General features: G+C 35.9%; 1 protein-coding gene across 4 annotated transcripts; it reads right to left on the reverse strand.

Annotated features, from left to right (window-relative positions):
- Positions 1 to 11,352: 11,352 nt before the first annotated feature.
- On the reverse strand, positions 11,353 to 15,964 carry LOC146745793 (uncharacterized). Of its 4 annotated transcripts, none has more exons than XM_085499555.1 (5): positions 15,850 to 15,964; positions 13,560 to 13,622; positions 12,847 to 12,965; positions 12,211 to 12,304; positions 11,353 to 11,533 (listed from the first exon to the last, which is right to left on the reverse strand). In XM_085499555.1, exons 1-5 carry the CDS (start codon positions 15,905 to 15,907, stop codon positions 11,409 to 11,411), a joined length of 459 nt encoding a protein of 152 aa, XP_085355681.1. In that variant the 5' UTR covers positions 15,908 to 15,964; the 3' UTR covers positions 11,353 to 11,408. The 4 variants fall into 4 exon arrangements, with proteins under 4 accessions (XP_085355681.1, XP_085355683.1, XP_085355682.1 ...); XM_085499557.1 differs by having other exon boundaries at positions 13,560 to 13,626; positions 15,850 to 15,951; XM_085499556.1 differs by lacking the exon at positions 15,850 to 15,964 and adding an exon at positions 14,370 to 14,509 and having other exon boundaries at positions 13,560 to 13,626.
- Positions 15,965 to 21,000: the final 5,036 nt, after the last annotated feature.

Below are 21,000 nucleotides of genomic sequence, written 5' to 3' on the forward strand. Positions count from 1 at the left end.
TTTCCTGTGCAATTTATCATCGTCCGCTCAAACGGTTCAATCCAAGGCGTTTCACATTCCGTCCAATCTTCTAAAATTGAAGACAATGATGGTGTTTAAGGACATATATCCTTAATGAAATATCATGTCTCATTTTCAAAGTCAAAACCAGCCTCTTCTCAGTGTCACATAAGAGTTGTAACGTCTCGCGAATTTCCATGTACTTCCATCCCCGAATAGCCATATAATCTTGGCAAACCACGCGATTGAAGACAGGCGATAACAAAATATGTTTTGTGTAGACGCGTTTGACTGATCATACTGTCACGCGAAAGTAGGGTGAATAACTGGAAACATTCCAAAAAATTATTTTTTTTCCTTAACTCAGTTTTTTGTAATTTTTTAATTCCCCATCGGACGCACCCTGAAGAAGGAACTTATTTTTCTCAGTTATTGACCCATACAGGGATTTCTTCTATGATTATTATGGTTAATTTGTATTGACATTTTAGTTTGTCTATGGATGCTCTCGATCCATCAGTGCAGTACACAATCCGCTATGAATCTTAGAATCCCCCAAAATGAAATTCAGTTTAACCAGGACGACAAGACCCAATGAAGCAATGTTTATAGTTACAGTACAGACCCATGTAAATGAAGGGTTGCTTGGAACAGAAATGTAGACATCAGTTGCCAATTTGGGAATTGTGCATAGCAAAATAATATATTTGAAATTATAATCCTAAGCCATTCACTGCTGTGGAGTAATATATCTCTTTAAGGACCATGAAAATGTATAAAATAACTAACTAACAGAAAGTGCGTTTCTTTTCCACGTTTTATACTACAATACCACATGGTAAATTGAAATCACGATTGATAGATATTGTTCATCAAGCATTTTTTCATAAGAATGGTTCTCGGCAATATAAATATATTGTTCTGAACTACAATTACACTTATTTTGTCAAGAATGAAACTAATGCCACCACTTTTTACAGTGAAGAAGACATTGTCCTCATGCTTGAATTTTTGATAGATAATATATTTGTTAAGTTTGGAGGACATATATTTCAACAAATTATCGGTATTCCAATGGGAACCAAATGTGCTCCCTTGCTGGCCGACTTGTTTTTATTCTCGTATGAGACCGAGTTTCTTCAGAAACTTGTTAGGAACAAAAAAATTAAAGAAGCTAAATCTTTTAATTTTACATTTAGATATATTGATGATGTCCTTTCCATCAACAATCCTAACTTTTGTGATTCGCTCCCATTCATATATCCCACAGAACTAGACATTAAATAAACTACAGAATCAGCTTCCTCTGCCTCATACCTTGACTCATACCTTGACATTTACCTCGAATTTGACAACAATGGCCATCTTTCTACTAGACTTTATGACAAATGACAAAAGAGATGATTTCAATTTCACTATCATCAATTTTCCAAACCTTAACAGCAATATACATGTTTCCCCCGCTTATGGCGTTTACATATCTCAGCTTATCCGTTATGGCAGAGCATGTAGTATGTATTCTGATTTTTTACAACGACATCGTCTTCTCTGTTTTAAACTATTATGTCAAGGGTTTATAAGAGAAAGACTGATCTTGTCATTTAAAAAGTTCTATGGCAAGTATCATCATCTGGTGGACAAGTATCATGTTTCTATGAAACAGATGGTAATAGAAGCGCTGGATGTCAATTGTCTTGCACGAGGATGACCTAAAAATTCACGATTGTGACTCAGAGAGATATATGGCGGGTGCCACATGTGGAGCAGGATGTGCTCACTCTTTTTCGAAACACCTGACATCACCTCTTGATTTGTGTCTTGAGGTCCATGTATCTCTCTCACCGATTTGACAGTGTGTTGTTTGTTTTGTTTGTGTGTCCCCTGAGTGTTCTCGGATTTGTAAATATTGCCTTTTGACATTGATTGTTTGGATTATAGTTGGGTATTGTTGCTTGGATTTTTAATGTTCCAATGGGCTGCTACATGGAAGACTGTGGTGTAAATAGACTGTAGTTTAGTTACATGCCAGCAGAAATTAGAAAATGTGTGTAATCAATACAGAAAACCAGAGAAAATGCCCGGATGAGTGACGTCCAGCATATTAGTAAAAAAAAAGTGTTGTTGTTTTTTGGTATGTGTGTGGGGGGGGGGGGGTGTCTGCATGTGCATTATATAAAATTGAATTATCAATGCAGCTTTATTATCAACTGTCAAGGACACAGTTACTAGTATAATGTACAAGGTATAAAGGTTGTTCTGTGGGGTACAACACAGGTGGTGTCAACCAAACCCTGGACCTTACCAGTATGAGATGGCGTGGCAGTGCTATGGGGTAATTTGGTAGTTACATACATGTTATGTGTGCTTAGTCTGTTAGAAATTTCAAGATTGACAACTCATTGGGGTACTAAACAGGCACAACTTCATTTTAGTTAGACTTTATGTGATGTAGTTTTTGAAAGGAAGACATTGTTGTTGATTTGGAATAGAGCATTATTTGTTTGAATAGTGCCAAATGGTTTGTTATATATATATTAGTTTTAATCCTTTTAAATGAACACTTGATTATCTCAATCAATGGTAACTGAGGCTACACAAGTCTACTTGAACCATAGAAGATAATTATACTATAAAGAATATATGGATTTCATTTGATACACTGTTTTATATATTACTTTATAAAGATTGTAAAATTATATTTTCTGCAAATCCGCTGCAAAAGATGACATGGTTTTGCATGACATACTTCCTAATTGTAACCTATATTTTTTGTGAAAAAATGAGTGATATCACAAAGCAACTGTAGTCTTGTAATAGACCTTGGTGATTTTTATTGAAACTCATTCCCTTGGATTGTTTATTAATACATTACTCTAATGACCATGAGAAAATATATGATTAGTATGTACAGTTGAATCTGGTGTGTTTTTCATGCTTCATTTGTCTAGTTGGCTGTGATGTGGAAGTCTGTTTTTTGTCTAGGCGAAATTATCCCTGTATTTTAGTTATATACCAGTATAAACCAGAAAATAGGAGTAACCAAGGGAAAGTACCCGGATGTGTAATATCGTTTATAATTAAAGGAAACATATTTTTTAGTATTTCATTAAGAACGGGACAAAAAATTAAAGGGGGGTTGGCTTTTTTATTAGGATGATTACCAATTTTGCTGCCCGCTTAAGGAGAGGGCAGCATTTTATTTGTATAAAAACCCTAACCTTAAATTTTCAGTTTATCTGCATGAATTCTATTTTTCAATTTGTTGAAGCCTTAGAATCGGCAGTGTGTTCATGTATATGAAATACTTGTCATCTTTGGAAATTAACATTAAAATATGTAACATAAATAAACACATCGATACATGTATAAGAATACAGCTCTAGCTTTCAATCTATTTTGCATGACATGGTCTTTAAAGAATGGTGGTCGTCGCGCCACGCATGCGCGAGATATGGGACTGATATGAACAAAGATGGCAACTTTGACTGTTGCGCAGACCAACGAGTACAAACTGAGACGTTACTAAACTTTAACTACGATTGGAAGATATCGAAGGAGTCACCAGTCGTAAATGGTGCCTGTTGCACCAAAGTCAAAACTCGTACTTGTGATTTCCATTAGAAGAGCGCATTGGATTTTGGCGAAATGAATGTTTATCAACCAAATTGTCGCACATGCGCGGCGCGACGACCACCGCCCTTCAAAATGTAAGTCAAAACTATGTCAGGACGCCCTTAAAGTTTTAGTTTTTCAACTTTGTATCTTATACATAAAAAGTCTCACCGATGAAATCAATTGGTTCAGCACAAATTGTTCTTTTAAATTATTGAAACACTTGGGCAAGCCTACACCGAAAAACACTGTGTTTAATCACTGAAGCAAAGGTATTTTGTGGTGTATTCACTCAAAGTCAGTTTTCAATATTCTGTTGGATGAGATCTAAATACGCTAAATCTGTTGGGTTGGGTTTCGGCATTACCATAGGAGGAGGAAAGAATGTATAATAATCAGGTTATAGTTGTTCCTATATAATATTGGGCATATTGTCCCTGCGTATTCAACTTCATTCAAAAATAACTTCATTCAATCCGAGACAATGATATACAAGGGGAGAGGAAACACATTTGGTAATATTGGTAAGAACAGTATATGACTTTTTCAATAAAAAGCAAAAAAACACGTCAAACAGAACTCAGAGCTAAACTTTTATTGGAGTACTATGGCGCCTTCTGGCGGGCACAATATTCTTTAAGCTAACAGTATGGCAAAAGTAGCAAGTGTTACTATAGCAACAAGAGAAGCTACACCAAGAGCAGCTGTATTGTATTCTTCATTGTTGCATGTATCCGATTCACAGGTCGTTGTCTTTGTACCTATTAATGCAACCAAAACAAAAATCTGAAATCAAATTAACAAACAACCATATGTTTCGAATAATAGAGACTATGTTTAAAATGTTTTCAGTATTCACACTGTTAGGTTTACAGCCGAAACAATATACTTCATTTACGAGAAATCATATTATTTGCTGCAGTCACGGTACAAAACCACCCACAGTATAATTCATTGTCCAGGAATTTCATATTTACATTTTGTCAGAGAATGTTACAAAGTTGTGCAGAAAATGAAATGCGATGTTAGTAAACTTGTTATAGAATACTGTGGTTTGAAAATATGTTTTGCGTTCAAGTGAGTGCTAATCTGAGTGAAAATTGTCATATTACTTTTGGACCATCTGGGTGTTGTGGTCCTGGACTAATGAAAATGATGAGATGAGATAATGAGACAACAGGGCGTTCATTAAATAGCAGCAATTGGCATTTTGTTGAACGTCGCAGCTAGCATATAACCATCTCGACAAGTTGTTTTAATAATACGCAAGTCTTCTAAATGAATGCAGAATCCTTCTCATCTGTCCTGGTTTTAAACAGGGTACAATTAACAAAGTTCATTCACAATATTATTAGCATGCATTCGCTGTGTGTGGCGTGCGGCTTTCACTATCATCAATTTTCCAAACCTTAACAGCAATATACCTGTTTCCCCCCGCTTATGGCGTTTACATATCTCAGCTTATCCGTTATGGCAGAGCATAAAGTATGTATTCTGATTTTTTACAACGACATCGTCTTCTCTGTTTTAACCTATTATGTCAAGGGTTTATAAGAGAAAGACTGATCTTGTCATTTAAAAAGTTCTATGGCAAGTATCATCATCTGGTGGACAAGTATCATGTTTCTATGAAACAGATGGTAATAGAAGCGCTGGATGTCAATTGTCTTGCACGAGGATGACCTAAAAATGCACGATTGTGACTCAGAGAGATATATGGCGGGTGCCACATGTGGAGCAGGATGTGCTCACTCTTTTTCGAAACACCTGACATCACCTCTTGGTTTGTGTCTTGAGGTCCATGTATCTCTCTCACCGATTTGACAGTGTGTTGTTTGTTTTGTTTGTGTGTCCCCTGAGTGTTCTCGGATTTGTAAATATTGCCTTTTGACATTGATTGTTTGGATTATAGTTGGGTATTGTTGCTTGGATTTTCAATGTTCCAATGGGCTGCTACATGGAAGCCTGTGGTGTAAATAGACTGTAGTTTAGTTACATGCCAGCAGAAATTAGAAAATGTGTGTAATCAATACAGAAAACCAGAGAAAATGCCCGGATGAGTGACGTCCAGCATATTAGTAAAAAAAAAGTGTTGTTGTTTTTTGGTATGTGTGTGTGGGGGGTGTCTGCATGTGCATTATATAAAATTGAATTATCAATGCAGCTTTATTATCAACTGTCAAGGACACAGTTACTAGTATAATGTACAATGTATAAAGGTTGTTCTGTGGGGTACAACACAGGTGGTGTCAACCAAACCCTGGACCTTACCAGTATGAGATGGCGTGGCAGTGCTATGGGGTAATTTGGTAGTTACATACATGTTATGTGTGCTTAGTCTGTTAGAAATTTCAAGATTGACAACTCATTGGGGTACTAAACAGGCACAACTTCATTTTAGTTAGACTTTATGTGATGTAGTTTTTGAAAGGAAGACATTGTTGTTGATTTGGAATAGAGCATTATTTGTTTGAATAGTGCCAAATGGTTTGTTATATATATATTAGTTTTAATCCTTTTAAATGAACACTTGATTATCTCAATCAATGGTAACTGAGGCTACATAAGTCTACTTGAACCATAGAAGATAATTATACTATAAAGAATATATGGATTTCATTTGATACACTGTTTTATATATTACTTTATAAAGATTGTAAAATTATATTTTCTGCAATCCGCTGCAAAAGATGACATGGTTTTGCATGACATACTTCCTAATTGTAACCTATATTTTTTGTGAAAAAATGAGTGATATCACAAAGCAACTGTAGTCTTGTAATAGACCTTGGTGATTTTTATTGAAACTCATTCCCTTGGATTGTTTATTAATACATTACTCTAATGACCATGAGAAAATATATGATTAGTATGTACAGTTGAATCTGGTGTGTTTTTCATGCTTCATTTGTCTAGTTGGCTGTGATGTGGAAGTCTGTTTTTTGTCTAATCGAAATTATCCCTGTATTTTAGTTATGTACCAGTATAAACCAGAAAATATGAGTAACCAAGGGAAAGTACCCGGATGTGTAATATCGTTTATAATTAAAGGAAACATATTTTTTAGTATTTCATTAAGAACGGGACAAAAAATTAAAGGGGGGTTGGCTTTTTTATTAGGATGATTACCAATTTTGCTGCCCGCTTAAGGAAAGGGCAGCATTTTATTTGTATAAAAACCCTAACCTTAAATTTTCAGTTTATCTGCATGAATTCTATTTTTCAATTTGTTGAAGCCTTAGAATCGGCAGTGTGTTCATGTATATGAAATACTTGTCATCTTTGGAAATTAACATTAAAATATGTAACATAAATAAACACATCGATACATGTATAAGAATACAGCTCTAGCTTTCAATCTATTTTGCATGACATGGTCTTTAAAGAATGGTGGTCGTCGCGCCACGCATGCGCGAGATATGGGACTTATATGAACAAAGATGGCAACTTTGACTGTTGCGCAGACCAACGAGTACAAACTGAGACGTTACTAAACTTTAACTACGATTGGAAGATATCGAAGGAGTCACCAGTCGTAAATGGTGCCTGTTGCACCAAAGTCAAAACTCGTACTTGTGATTTCCATTAGAAGAGCGCATTGGATTTTGGCGAAATGAATGTTTATCAACCAAATTGTCGCACATGCGCGGCGCGACGACCACCGCCCTTCAAAATGTAAGTCAAAACTATGTCAGGACGCCCTTAAAGTTTTAGTTTTTCAACTTTGTATTTTATACATAAAAAGTCTCACCGATGAAATCAATTGGTTCAGCACAAATTGTTCTTTTAAATTATTGAAACACTTGGGCAAGCCTACACCGAAAAACACTGTGTTTAATCACTGAAGCAAAGGTATTTTGTGGTGTATTCACTCAAAGTCAGTTTTCAATATTCTGTTGGATGAGATCTAAATACGCTAAATCTGTTGGGTTGGGTTTCGGCATTACCATAGGAGGAGGAAAGAATGTATAATAATCAGGTTATAGTTGTTCCTATATAATATTGGGCATATTGTCCCTGCGTATTCAACTTCATTCAAAAATAACTTCATTCAATCCGAGACAATGATATACAAGGGGAGAGGAAACACATTTGGTAATATTGGTAAGAACAGTATATGACTTTTTCAATAAAAAGCAAAAAAACACGTCAAACAGAACTCAGAGCTAAACTTTTATTGGAGTACTATGGCGCCTTCTGGCGGGCACAATATTCTTTAAGCTAACAGTATTGCAAACGTAGCAAGTGTTACTATAGCAACAAGTGAAGCTACACCAAGAGCAGCTGTATTGTATTCTTCATTGTCGCATGTATCCGATTCACAGGTCGTTGTCTTTGTACCTATTAATGCAACCAAAACAAAAATCTGAAATCAAATTAACAAACAACCATATGTTTCGAATAATAGAGACTATGTTTAAAATGTTTTCAGTATTCACACTGTTAGGTTTACAGCCGAAACAATATACTTCATTTACGAGAAATCATATTATTTGCTGCAGTCACGGTACAAAACCACCCACAGTATAATTCATTGTCCAGGAATTTCATATTTACATTTTGTCAGAGAATGTTACAAAGTTGTGCAGAAAATGAAATGCGATGTTAGTATACTTGTTATAGAATACTGTGGTTTGAAAATATGTTTTGCGTTCAAGTGACCGCTAATCTGAGTGAAAATTGTCATATTACTTTTGGACCATCTGGGTGTTGTGGTCCTGGACTAATGAAAATGATGAGATGAGATAATGAGACAACAGGGCGTTCATTAAATAGCAGCAATTGGCATTTTGTTGAACGTCGCAGCTAGCATATAACCATCTCGACAAGTTGTTTTAATAATACGCAAGTCTTCTAAATGAATGCAGAATCCTTCTCATCTGTCCTGGTTTTAAACAGGGTACAATTAACAAAGTTCATTCACAATATTATTAGCATGCATTCGCTGTGTGTGGCGTGCGGCTTTCACTATCATCAATTTTCCAAACCTTAACAGCAATATACCTGTTTCCCCCCGCTTATGGCGTTTACATATCTCAGCTTATCCGTTATGGCAGAGCATGTAGTATGTATTCTGATTTTTTACAACGACATCGTCTTCTCTGTTTTAAACTATTATGTCAAGGGTTTATAAGAGAAAGACTGATCTTGTCATTTAAAAAGTTCTATGGCAAGTATCATCATCTGGTGGACAAGTATCATGTTTCTATGAAACAGATGGTAATAGAAGCGCTGGATGTCAATTGTCTTGCACGAGGATGACCTAAAAATTCACGATTGTGACTCAGAGAGATATATGGCGGGTGCCACATGTGGAGCAGGATGTGCTCACTCTTTTTCGAAACACCTGACATCACCTCTTGGTTTGTGTCTTGAGGTCCATGTATCTCTCTCACCGATTTGACAGTGTGTTGTTTGTTTTGTTTGTGTGTCTCCTGAATGTTCTCGGATTTGTAAATATTGCCTTTTGACATTGATTGTTTGGATTATAGTTGGGTATTGTTGCTTGGATTTTCAATGTTCCAATGGGCTGCTACATGGAAGCCTGTGGTGTAAATAGACTGTAGTTTAGTTACATGCCAGCAGAAATTAGAAAATGTGTGTAATCAATACAGAAAACCAGAGAAAATGCCCGGATGAGTGACGTCCAGCATATTAGTAAAAAAAAAGTGTTGTTGTTTTTTGGTATGTGTGTGTGGGGGGTGTCTGCATGTGCATTATATAAAATTGAATTATCAATGCAGCTTTATTATCAACTGTCAAGGACACAGTTACTAGTATAATGTACAAGGTATAAAGGTTGTTCTGTGGGGTACAACACAGGTGGTGTCAACCAAACCCTGGACCTTACCAGTATGAGATGGCGTGGCAGTGCTATGGGGTAATTTGGTAGTTACATACATGTTATGTGTGCTTAGTCTGTTAGAAATTTCAAGATTGACAACTCATTGGGGTACTAAACAGGCACAACTTCATTTTAGTTAGACTTTATGTGATGTAGTTTTTGAAAGGAAGACATTGTTGTTGATTTGGAATAGAGCATTATTTGCTTGAATAGTGCCAAATGGTTTGTTATATATATATTAGTTTTAATCCTTTTAAATGAACACTTGATTATCTCAATCAATGGTAACTGAGGCTACACAAGTCTACTTGAACCATAGAAGATAATTATACTATAAAGAATATATGGATTTCATTTGATACACTGTTTTATATATTACTTTATAAAGATTGTAAAATTATATTTTCTGCAATCCGCTGCAAAAGATGACATGGTTTTGCATGACATACTTCCTAATTGTAACCTATATTTTTTGTGAAAAAATGAGTGATATCACAAAGCAACTGTAGTCTTGTAATAGACCTTGGTGATTTTTATTGAAACTCATTCCCTTGGATTGTTTATTAATACATTACTCTAATGACCATGAGAAAATATATGATTAGTATGTACAGTTGAATCTGGTGTGTTTTTCATGCTTCATTTGTCTAGTTGGCTGTGATGTGGAAGTCTGTTTTTTGTCTAGGCGAAATTATCCCTGTATTTTAGTTATGTACCAGTATAAACCAGAAAATAGGAGTAACCAAGGGAAAGTACCCGGATGTGTAATATCGTTTATAATTAAAGGAAACATATTTGTAAGTATTTCATTAAGAACGGGACAAAAAATTAAAGGGGAGTTGGCTTTTTTATTAGGATGATTACCAATTTTGCTGCCCGCTTAAGGAGAGGGCAGCATTTTATTTGTATAAAAACCCTAACCTTAAATTTTCAGTTTATCTGCATGAATTCTATTTTGCAATTTGTTGAAGCCTTAGAATCGGCAGTGAGTTCATGTATATGAAATACTTGTCATCTTTGGAAATTAACATTAAAATATGTAACATAAATAAACACATCGATACATGTATAAGAATACAGCTCTAGCTTTCAATCTATTTTGCATGACATGGTCTTTAAAGAATGGTGGTCGTCGCGCCACGCATGCGCGAGATATGGGACTTATATGAACAAAGATGGCAACTTTGACTGTTGCGCAGACCAACGAGTACAAACTGAGACGTTACTAAACTTTAACTACGATTGGAAGATATCGAAGGAGTCACCAGTCGTAAATGGTGCCTGTTGCACCAAAGTCAAAACTCGTACTTGTGATTTCCATTAGAAGAGCGCATTGGATTTTGGGGAAATGAATGTTTATCAACCAAATTGTCGCACATGCGCGGCGCGACGACCACCGCCCTTCAAAATGTAAGTCAAAACTATGTCAGGACGCCCTTAAAGTTTTAGTTTTTCAACTTTGTATCTTATACATAAAAAGTCTCACCGATGAAATCAATTGGTTCAGCACAAATTGTTCTTTTAAATTATTGAAACACTTGGGCAAGCCTACACCGAAAAACACTGTGTTTAATCACTGAAGCAAAGGTATTTTGTGGTGTATTCACTCAAAGTCAGTTTTCAATATTCTGTTGGATGAGATCTAAATACGCTAAATCTGTTGGGTTGGGTTTCGGCATTACCATAGGAGGAGGAAAGAATGTATAATAATCAGGTTATAGTTGTTCCTATATAATATTGGGCATATTGTCCCTGCGTATTCAACTTCATTCAAAAATAACTTCATTCAATCCGAGACAATGATATACAAGGGGAGAGGAAACACATTTGGTAATATTGGTAAGAACAGTATATGACTTTTTCAATAAAAAGCAAAAAAACACGTCAAACAGAACTCAGAGCTAAACTTTTATTGGAGTACTATGGCGCCTTCTGGCGGGCACAATATTCTTTAAGCTAACAGTATTGCAAAAGTAGCAAGTGTTACTATAGCAACAAGTGAAGCTACACCAAGAGCAGCTGTATTGTATTCTTCATTGTTGCATGTATCCGATTCACAGGTCGTTGTCTTTGTACCTATTAATGCAACCAAAACAAAAATCTGAAATCAAATTAACAAACAACCATATGTTTCGAATAATAGAGACTATGTTTAAAATGTTTTCAGTATTCACACTGTTAGGTTTACAGCCGAAACAATATACTTCATTTACGAGAAATCATATTATTTGCTGCAGTCACGGTACAAAACCACCCACAGTATAATTCATTGTCCAGGAATTTCATATTTACATTTTGTCAGAGAATGTTACAAAGTTGTGCAGAAAATGAAATGCGATGTTAGTATACTTGTTATAGAATACTGTGGTTTGAAAATATGTTTTGCGTTCAAGTGAGCGCTAATCTGAGTGAAAATTGTCATATTACTTTTGGACCATCTGGGTGTTGTGGTCCTGGACTAATGAAAATGATGAGATGAGATAATGAGACAACAGGGCGTTCATTAAATAGCAGCAATTGGCATTTTGTTGAACGTCGCAGCTAGCATATAACCATCTCGACAAGTTGTTTTAATAATACGCAAGTCTTCTAAATGAATGCAGAATCCTTCTCATCTGTCCTGGTTTTAAACAGGGTACAATTAACAAAGTTCATTCACAATATTATTAGCATGCATTCGCTGTGTGTGGCGTGCGGCTTGGTGATGTTGTGACGTGTCACTACACATGCATAAGCAGGGAAATATCAATTACCACTTTCTAGATGGGCGACACCATATTCTTCAAATAAAAGACTGCATGAACGGACGAGTGTCTGCACATCGCCACTCAGTAACGTGACAGTGGCCTATTAAAACAATATTTGTGAAGTTAAATTAACAAATAATGTTGAATTGTTCTCTGTCGATTTGACCTTACCGCATTTCTAGTTAAAGATCTAGGTAAGCTATACAATTTCAGTTCTTGATGACGTTATATACACTTGCACCTGTATTGTATCAAAAGAATATATTCAAACCATATCTACGATGAACTATAACTATGACAATGACCTTGTTGAATATTGTCTTTCAAAATTTAATTTAGAAATCTACAACAGCCGAGAATGGTTACTTTTTTCATCCGTAACATTTTCCATTCATATTTATTGGGCTGGACAGCTTTGAAGTTAAATCTATACAATAACAGATGCAAAAAAACAAAATAGATGCAAAAGTGATGGTATTATCTGTTCTATGTTTAGTTTCCCGTACCTGGCGGATACTAAACAGCAGTAAATCAACGCGCAGTCAACAATACTCAGTTATGCCTAGTCTCGTCTATAAATGCGTAAATGGTTTCTAAATCATTAGCGTAAACACTATAAGAGAAGGACGAGAAATTGCTTACCATACACTGATTGTTGCATTGTTCAGTGTTTGTGTTGTCACCAAGTTTCAAACAGTTTCTATAGCCAGAAAGGTTTTCAATATAGGTAGAGTCGTAGCAACTAAAAGCCGCACATACTTCTGAAATATTGAAGAAGTGTGAACAAAAATTATGATTCTCAAAATCACAAGCAAGCAAATGCACGTACACTTCACACGCTTTTAACCACAATACGACAACCAGGCTATGAACAATTTAATGTACAAGTTCAATTTGCATGATAAACTTGAGTAACTTTTTTTTCAAACTAAGATATAAATATTGTCACTCTTGTCTGCATGAATCTATGCTATCTTCATACTTGACATGTTTTGTGACGATGATAGAGCATTTGCTGAGCTATTTGTTTAAACGGGATTAGTCTGGTGTGATTGTGCACTCTGAAATAATTGTATTCCTAATTATTATTTAGACGTGTATTTGTAATCTGTGAGGTACATTACTCCATCAAGCGATGGTGCAACACCTTGCTCGTTTTATATGAATCCCTTTGTTAATTTTCAACCACAAGGAAATGATTTCCACAGTTCATGTTCAAGATTAAGTGAAAATTATGGAAACAATGACAATGGCTTATTTTGTGAAAGTGGCAAGTTTTGTTAAACCTGGCAAGTATTTTGCTACTGTTGAAGAAACCGGACTTAGATATGAAACTAGAGCATAATACGACCTACCGCAAACTGCTGTGACAAGAAACAGCATGACAAGAACGTTCTTGATGACATTCATGGTTATACCTTTCTGAAAAACACAAAACGTTAGCATTTAGTTGGGATAGCATTTCTCTATTTTATGTGTGAGTCAAGGCTCCCGGAATGAGAGTGAGGTAGCCTGAAACAAGTTTGTCATTTCTAGCAAATTCCAAAATGTTGCTACTTGTTCGTTCCTGTGCAATTTATCATCGTCCGCTCAAACGGTTCAATCCAAGGCGTTTCACAATCCGTTCAATCTTCTAAAATTTAAGATAATGATGGCATTTAAAGACATATATCCTTAATGAAATATCATGTCTCATTTTCAACGTCAAAACCAGCCTCTTCTCGGTGTCCGCTATGAATCTTAGAATCCCCAAAATTGAAATTCAGTTTGACCACGACGACAAGACGAGTTCAAGTCCATCCCAATGAAGCAATGAACACTGACATGTGTATAATTTACGGTACAGACCTATGTGAATGAAGGGTTGCTTGGAACAGACATGTAGACATCATTTGCCAATTTGAGAAGTTATGCATAGTAATTAATTATAATCTTTACCCATTCACTGCCGTAGAGTACATAAAGTAAAAGCTTACATTACCTAGTTATACTTCAGAATTGTGGGCAAAATTCAGTGATACTCCAAAACACATGTATCGCTGTAACACACCATGGTGTCTGATCTATTACGTTGTGTTCACAAATATGTAATTTTCCAGTAAATCATCTTCTCGACTAATATATCTCTCTAATGACCGTGAAAACGTATAAAATAACTAACTTACAGATGAATCTGTATTCAGAAAGTGCGTTTCTTTTCAATGTTCCGATGAGCTGCGACATGGAAGGCCGTCGTGTGAATAAACAGGATAATCCCTGTATTTTAGTTACGTGCCAGCACAAATTAGAAAATGTGAGTTATCAATATAGAAAACCAGAGAAAATGCCCGGATGAGTGACATCCGGCATATTATTAAAACAAAATATGTGGTGTCAACCATACCCTGGACCTTATCAGTATGAGATGGCGTGGCAGTGCACTGTGGTCATTTGGTAGTTACCTACATGCACACTCACCAAAAAAGACAAACAATGAGCATAGACTGTTAGAATTTGCAAGATTGACAACTCATTGGAGAACTAAACATGGACAACTTCATTTTAGTTGGACTTCATGTAATATAGTGTTTGAAAGGAAGACATTGTTGTTGGTTTGGAATAGAGCATTATGTGTTAGAATAGTGCCAAATGGTTTGTTATAAATATTGGTTGTAACCCTTTTTAATGAACACTTGATTATCTTAATCAATGGTAACTGAGGCTACTCAAGTCTACTTGAACCATAGAACGGAATGCTGCTAAGTAAATTTGATTTCATTTGATACACTGTTTATATAATACTTTACAAAGATAGTACATTGTAAAATTATATTTTCAGAAATCTGCTGCAAAAGAGGACATGGTTTTGCATGAAATAAAAAAAGAGTAACCAAGGGAAAGTACCCAGATGTGCGATATTAATATAATATTTATAAATATTTATAATTAAAGGAAATATATTTTTAGTATTTCATTAAGAACTGACAGAAATTAAAGAAGGAGGGTATGTGTTTTTGTTAGGAAGATTATCAAGTTTGCTGCACGCTTAAGGATAGCACAACAACAGTTAATTTTATTTGTATAAAAACCCTAACCCGAAAGAATAATGAATCACATGCGGCGTATATCAGAGCATATTTCTGCCCTACTTGTGTTGCCAACAGTACCTGGAAATTTTATTATTACTTTTTTTTCTCGAACCATCAGTGTAGTACACTATCCGCTATAAATATATGAATCCCCCAAAATAAAATTTAGTTAGACCAGGACGACAAGACCAATTTAAATCCAGCCCAATGAAGCAATGAACATTACCATGGATATAGTTTACGCTACAGGCCCACTTGAATGACGGTTTGCTTGGAACATACATGTAGTTGCTAATTTGGGGAGTTGTGCATAGCAAAATAATGCATTTAAAATATTGTGAAATTATAATCTTTACTCATCCATTGCCATGGGATAAATATAATAAAAGCTTACATTACCTAGTCATACTTCAGAATTGTGGGAAAAATTCGGTGATACCCCAAAATACATCTCTAGAACACACCATGGTGTCTGTTATTACGTTATGTTCAAAAATATATAATTTTCCAGTAAATCATCTTCTCGACTAATACATCTCTCTAATGACCATGAAAACGTATAAAATAACTAACTTACAGATGAATCTTGATTCAGAAAGTGCTTTTCGTTTCAATGTCTTGATGGGCTGCGACATGGAAGCCTGTCTTGTGAATAGACAAAACAATCCCTGTATTTTAGTTACGTACCAGCACAAATTAGAAAATATGAGTCATCAATATGGAAAACCGGAGAAAATGCCCGGATGAGTGAAATCTAGCATACTATTAAAACAAAAAATGTTTTTTTTCCTGCATTATGTAAAATTAAATTGTCAATGCAGCTTCATCATGACTATGCAGGACATAGTTACTGATATGATGTACAAGGTCATTGGTAGGAAGGCTGTTCTGTGGGGTACAACACAGGTGATGTCAACCAAACCCTAGACCATACTAGTATGAGATGGCGTGGCAGTGCAATTTGCTCATTCGGTAGCTACATACATGCACACTCACCAAAAAAGACAAACATGTGCTTAGTCTGTTAGAATTTGCAAGATTGACAACTCATTGGAGAACTAAACATGCACAACTTCATTTCAGTTGGACTTCATGTGTTGTAGTGTTTGAAAGGAAGACATTGTTGTTGGTTTGGAATAGAGCATTATGTGTTTGAATAGTGCCACATGGTTTGTTGGCCAACACCAACACACCCAACACTGCCGTAAGAAATCCCTTAGACGGAAATTGTTTACAATCGGCCTTGGTTTACCAAGCTAATATCAGACGGCAAGACAACAACAAGTGTGAAACATATGTGGGACTAACAAGAAATGAATTTAAAACCCGATACAGAAACCACACAGCATCGTTGCGCAACCAATCATTAAGAAACACAACAGAGCCCAGTAAATAAGCTTGGTCATTAAAAGACAATAACATCGATTATGACATTAAATAGAGAGTGTTATCGCATGCTGCACCATATAATACTTCAAGCAAACGTTGCAACTTATGCATTAGAGAGAAATAAATTATAATTTTCGAACCACATTACTGTAGTTTAAATAAAAGAAATGAGCTTTTTTCTTCCTGTAGACACAGAGCCAAATCGTTGCTATGCAACAACTAGTTTCAATATCGTAAACCCACTCCATTGTTATGCAAATCTGTAACGCTTATAACGTAGTCTGTTTCGGTGGTTTATTTAATAAAGTCTTAACTCCTGATGAGTGAGGTACTCCATGTACCTTACGAAACAGTATTGTAGAGTGAACTTTACTCATGTAGTCGCGTCTTAAATTCTCTGTCCACGTATATAAATTAATGGTAACTGAGGCTACTCAAGTCTACTCAACCATAGAAGAGAATTATACTATAAGTATATATGGATTTCATTTGATACACTGATCAAATAATACTTTAGATAATACTTTATAAAATAATAAATCGTAAAATTATATTTTCAGCAATCCGCTGCAAAATAGGACATGGTTTTGCATGACATACTTCCTAATTTTAACCCATATTCCTTGTAGATACCACAAAGCAACTGTAGTCTTGTAATAGACTGTGATGATCTATCTGTCAGGTATTGTTTATTGGAACTCATTTGTTTATGAATATATTACTCTAATGACCATGAGAATACATATGATTAGTATGTACGGTTGAATCTGGCGTGTTTTTTATGTTTATTTGTCTGGTTGGCTGTGATGAGGAAGATTTCTTTTTGTCTAGGCTAAATAATCTCTGTCTTTTATTTATTTACCAGTATAAATCAAAAAATATGAGTAACCAAGAGAACATACCCGGATGTGCAATGTCGCTCAAATGAAACATGTTTTTTAGTATTTCATTAAGAACTGGACAGAAATTAAAGGGGAAGGATTTGTGTTTTTGGTAAGACGGTTACCAATTTTGCTGCACGATTGCGGAGAGGGCAACAACGTTTAATTTTATTTGTATGAAAAACCCTAACCCTAAATAATTTTCAGTTTATCTGCATGAATTATATTTTTCAATTTCTTGAAACCTTGGAATCGTCAGTGAGTTCATGTGTGTGAATGACTTGTCAGCTTTGAAAAATACATTGAAAATATGTAACATAAATAAACACACTGGTACATGTATCATAATACTTTTTAGCTTTCAATCTATTCGCATGTCATGGTCCTTATAGGGCGGTCCTCGTCGCGCCGCGCATGCATAAGATATGGAATTCATGTGAACAAAGATGGCAACTTAGTCTGTTGCAGACCAACGAGTACACACTGAGACGTTACTAGGCTTTAACTATAAAATTACCTTGGCAATTGGAAGATATCGAAGAAGTCACCGGTGGTAATTAGTGCACATTGCACCCAGGTCAATTCTCGTACATATGATTTATATTAGAATATTCACTCATCAGATCTTACAAAGTTGGAATGGACCTTTAAATATAGCTACGTTGGTCATTGGTTGAAAATAAATTGTATTCGAGTCAGGTTATATGACAAAGTTAACACAAGGCTGCCATGCTATAAAATAAAGTATTTTATATCCAGTTTCCATCGAATTCGTGTATCTTATAATAATGAATTCAAAATGTTTGTAGGAAGAATCACGTGCACCTTACATTAGAGAATACTTCTGCTCTACTTGTAAGTGTTGCCACCAGTACCACCAGTAGTATGGATTACTGATACTGACTGTGCCTGACTGACCGGAGACTGTGCTGTGTATTTGAGCATGATGCCACAGACACAAAAATGACGTAATACAGCCACTTTGTAAGGGAGGGCAAGATGTTCATATAGTCATGTCAACGACAATATTTAACTCATTGTAATTGCCACATGTCACAATTTGGAATCACAACGTTAACATTATACGTTGAAATTATACGTTGAAAATTTCTGAAAAAGATTGACTGGATTATGAGTGTCTTCGCAAACTGGCAAGAAGACATCCTATTATACGAGAAATGTAGAACGCCACACTCACAACGCTAATATTGTTAATATAGGCTCAATGACAACATCTGAAAAAACTACCAATCAGTGGAATTTACATTTTCCATATCTTGTTAATATTAATTCCCAGTTTTATGTTCGTATTATATTCATCGATTATCGATTAATCAAGTCCTCTGGAAAGTGTCTGAGGATGTTGCAAAGTCGCGGCAATTGCCTACCAGGCGCGGGAGATAGGTGTATGCAAATATCTTGCGCCCGCCGTAACAAGTTGATGTACAGTAAACAAACAGTTTGAAACATCGAGGATAGAATACTGTTGTCCAATGATAACATAATGAAATGCCTACACTCCATCGTGTAATAATATAGCTCATGGGTTGACCACACTTGTTGTCGTCGTCCGTCCGTTGTACGTCGTCCGTAAACTTTTTTTTCCAAACGACTTCTTCTTCAAAACCGTCAACTTGATTGCCTTGCTATTCATACCACATCTACCTGGGATGGTCCTCCGTCAGATTTGTTCATTTCATGAGATCGCATGGATTTTGGGGGGAATATTTTTGTCATTTATGGTTAAAAATGATTGTCAGATTGCTTTGAAATTTGGCATGAGTGTTGTTGACATGAATTACACTCAGACTTATTATTTTCATGGCACCATCTCCAAGTGTTTATTTTCAGTGCATTTCAATTTCTCACATAACTTTGAAATTCATAATTTAGACACATGGACTGGTCTTCTTTCGAGTGTGTTCATTCGTTGAAGATGTCTCCATTTTTGTGGAGGTTATGATTATTTGGATGATATTTTCACTTTCCCATACGTTCTATATGGGCTATGTATAATGCATGCACTCAGTAGACAACTCTATGAGCTGGAAGCTAAGCTTTCTCAGTACACTTTGTTTTGGAAAATGAACTGGGTAGGTCAACGTTTCCCTGAAATACTCAAATTCAAGTCAAGGTAATTTAAAGGTTTATACGTTTGCTGCTTTTATATTGGTTATACTGAAGTGTGAGTGTGAGAGCGAGTTAAACACCTCCCCCGAGTCATGGTCGAGTCAAGACCCCAGGTCAGGGTCACCTCAAGATCATTCATAGAAAGGTCAAGGTTATTTCAACGTCACATGTCATATTGTCTATCTTTGTCATTCTCAATTCAGTCACATGTACAGAAATCAAATAATGCAAGAATATATTTTGGTAATAGAGACAACAACTTCATGTTTCAGTTTCAATTTCCTGTACACCCACATCATCAATTATACATATCTATGCATTACAAACACAATGACGTTTCGTTTTACAGGATATGCCGTTCCAGTGACCATTGCCACAATTAATAAACTGTGGTAGATTCCACTTCTTTAATCCGCCTAGTAACTGCCACTGGTCTCTGACAATTACAGAGGAGCTCTACCGACCGCAAGGATCGCTCGTTTTCGGTTCGTTATCCCATTATTTATTCCACACGTGACCAAGGATAACACTCATGATCTATTTGTTCATGTTTACCGTTCTTTAAAGCGGGAGGGTCGTCACCTGCGCACGCGTGGGAATTGAGTCCCGACCGACGCTAAAAACGCAAAGGCTCATAGGTAAATGCTTGTTTGTAAACAACGACGTGATATGGACATATGAGACATGCGCAGGTAACGACTCCTCCCGCTTTAAAATGTAAGTGTATAAATGTATAATCCAACCATGACTCATGTACATTTCCCAGTCACCCACTTCGCGGTACCGTCTCTGTGTAAAGATTCCAGCAGTGAAAACTCTGCCTTCCAGTTATGTGCAGCTTTAAAGTCATCTATCGTCGCGTTAGAGCCGTAGTAATGATAGGGCACCTTGTTGCCAGCGGTGTCCAGAAGACGAGGATAGAATCCGTACATTGTGATGACGTCACAGAATGAAAGTGCAGCGACCAGTGTGCGTAGCCCTGTTGATGGCAATTTGCGTAGGTGAAGAAATCTGTAGAATATAGAACTTAGTGTATTAGACCCTTATACCTCACCGCCTGTGCGAACAGACGCGCTTAACGCTAGACGCTAGCAATGAAAGTCATTGTCCCAGACACTAGCAAAGCTAATAAAAAGACAATGACAATTATCCCAGGCAACTAGAAAACAATGCATGTCATTGAATTGTTCAGTCAACTCAAGTGAGGGGTATACTATTGTGTGTGCCGCAAAACAACATTTTTAGTTTACAAAAGATTATAATCAAATAACCATCAATACAACGTATCAAATAGCAATATTAAATGATAATTTGTTTTCATTGATATT

Source organism: Saccoglossus kowalevskii, chromosome 5 (genome assembly GCF_978046115.1).
Source record: "Saccoglossus kowalevskii chromosome 5, keSacKowa6.1, whole genome shotgun sequence".
Classification (NCBI taxonomy): Eukaryota; Metazoa; Hemichordata; class Enteropneusta; family Harrimaniidae; genus Saccoglossus; species Saccoglossus kowalevskii.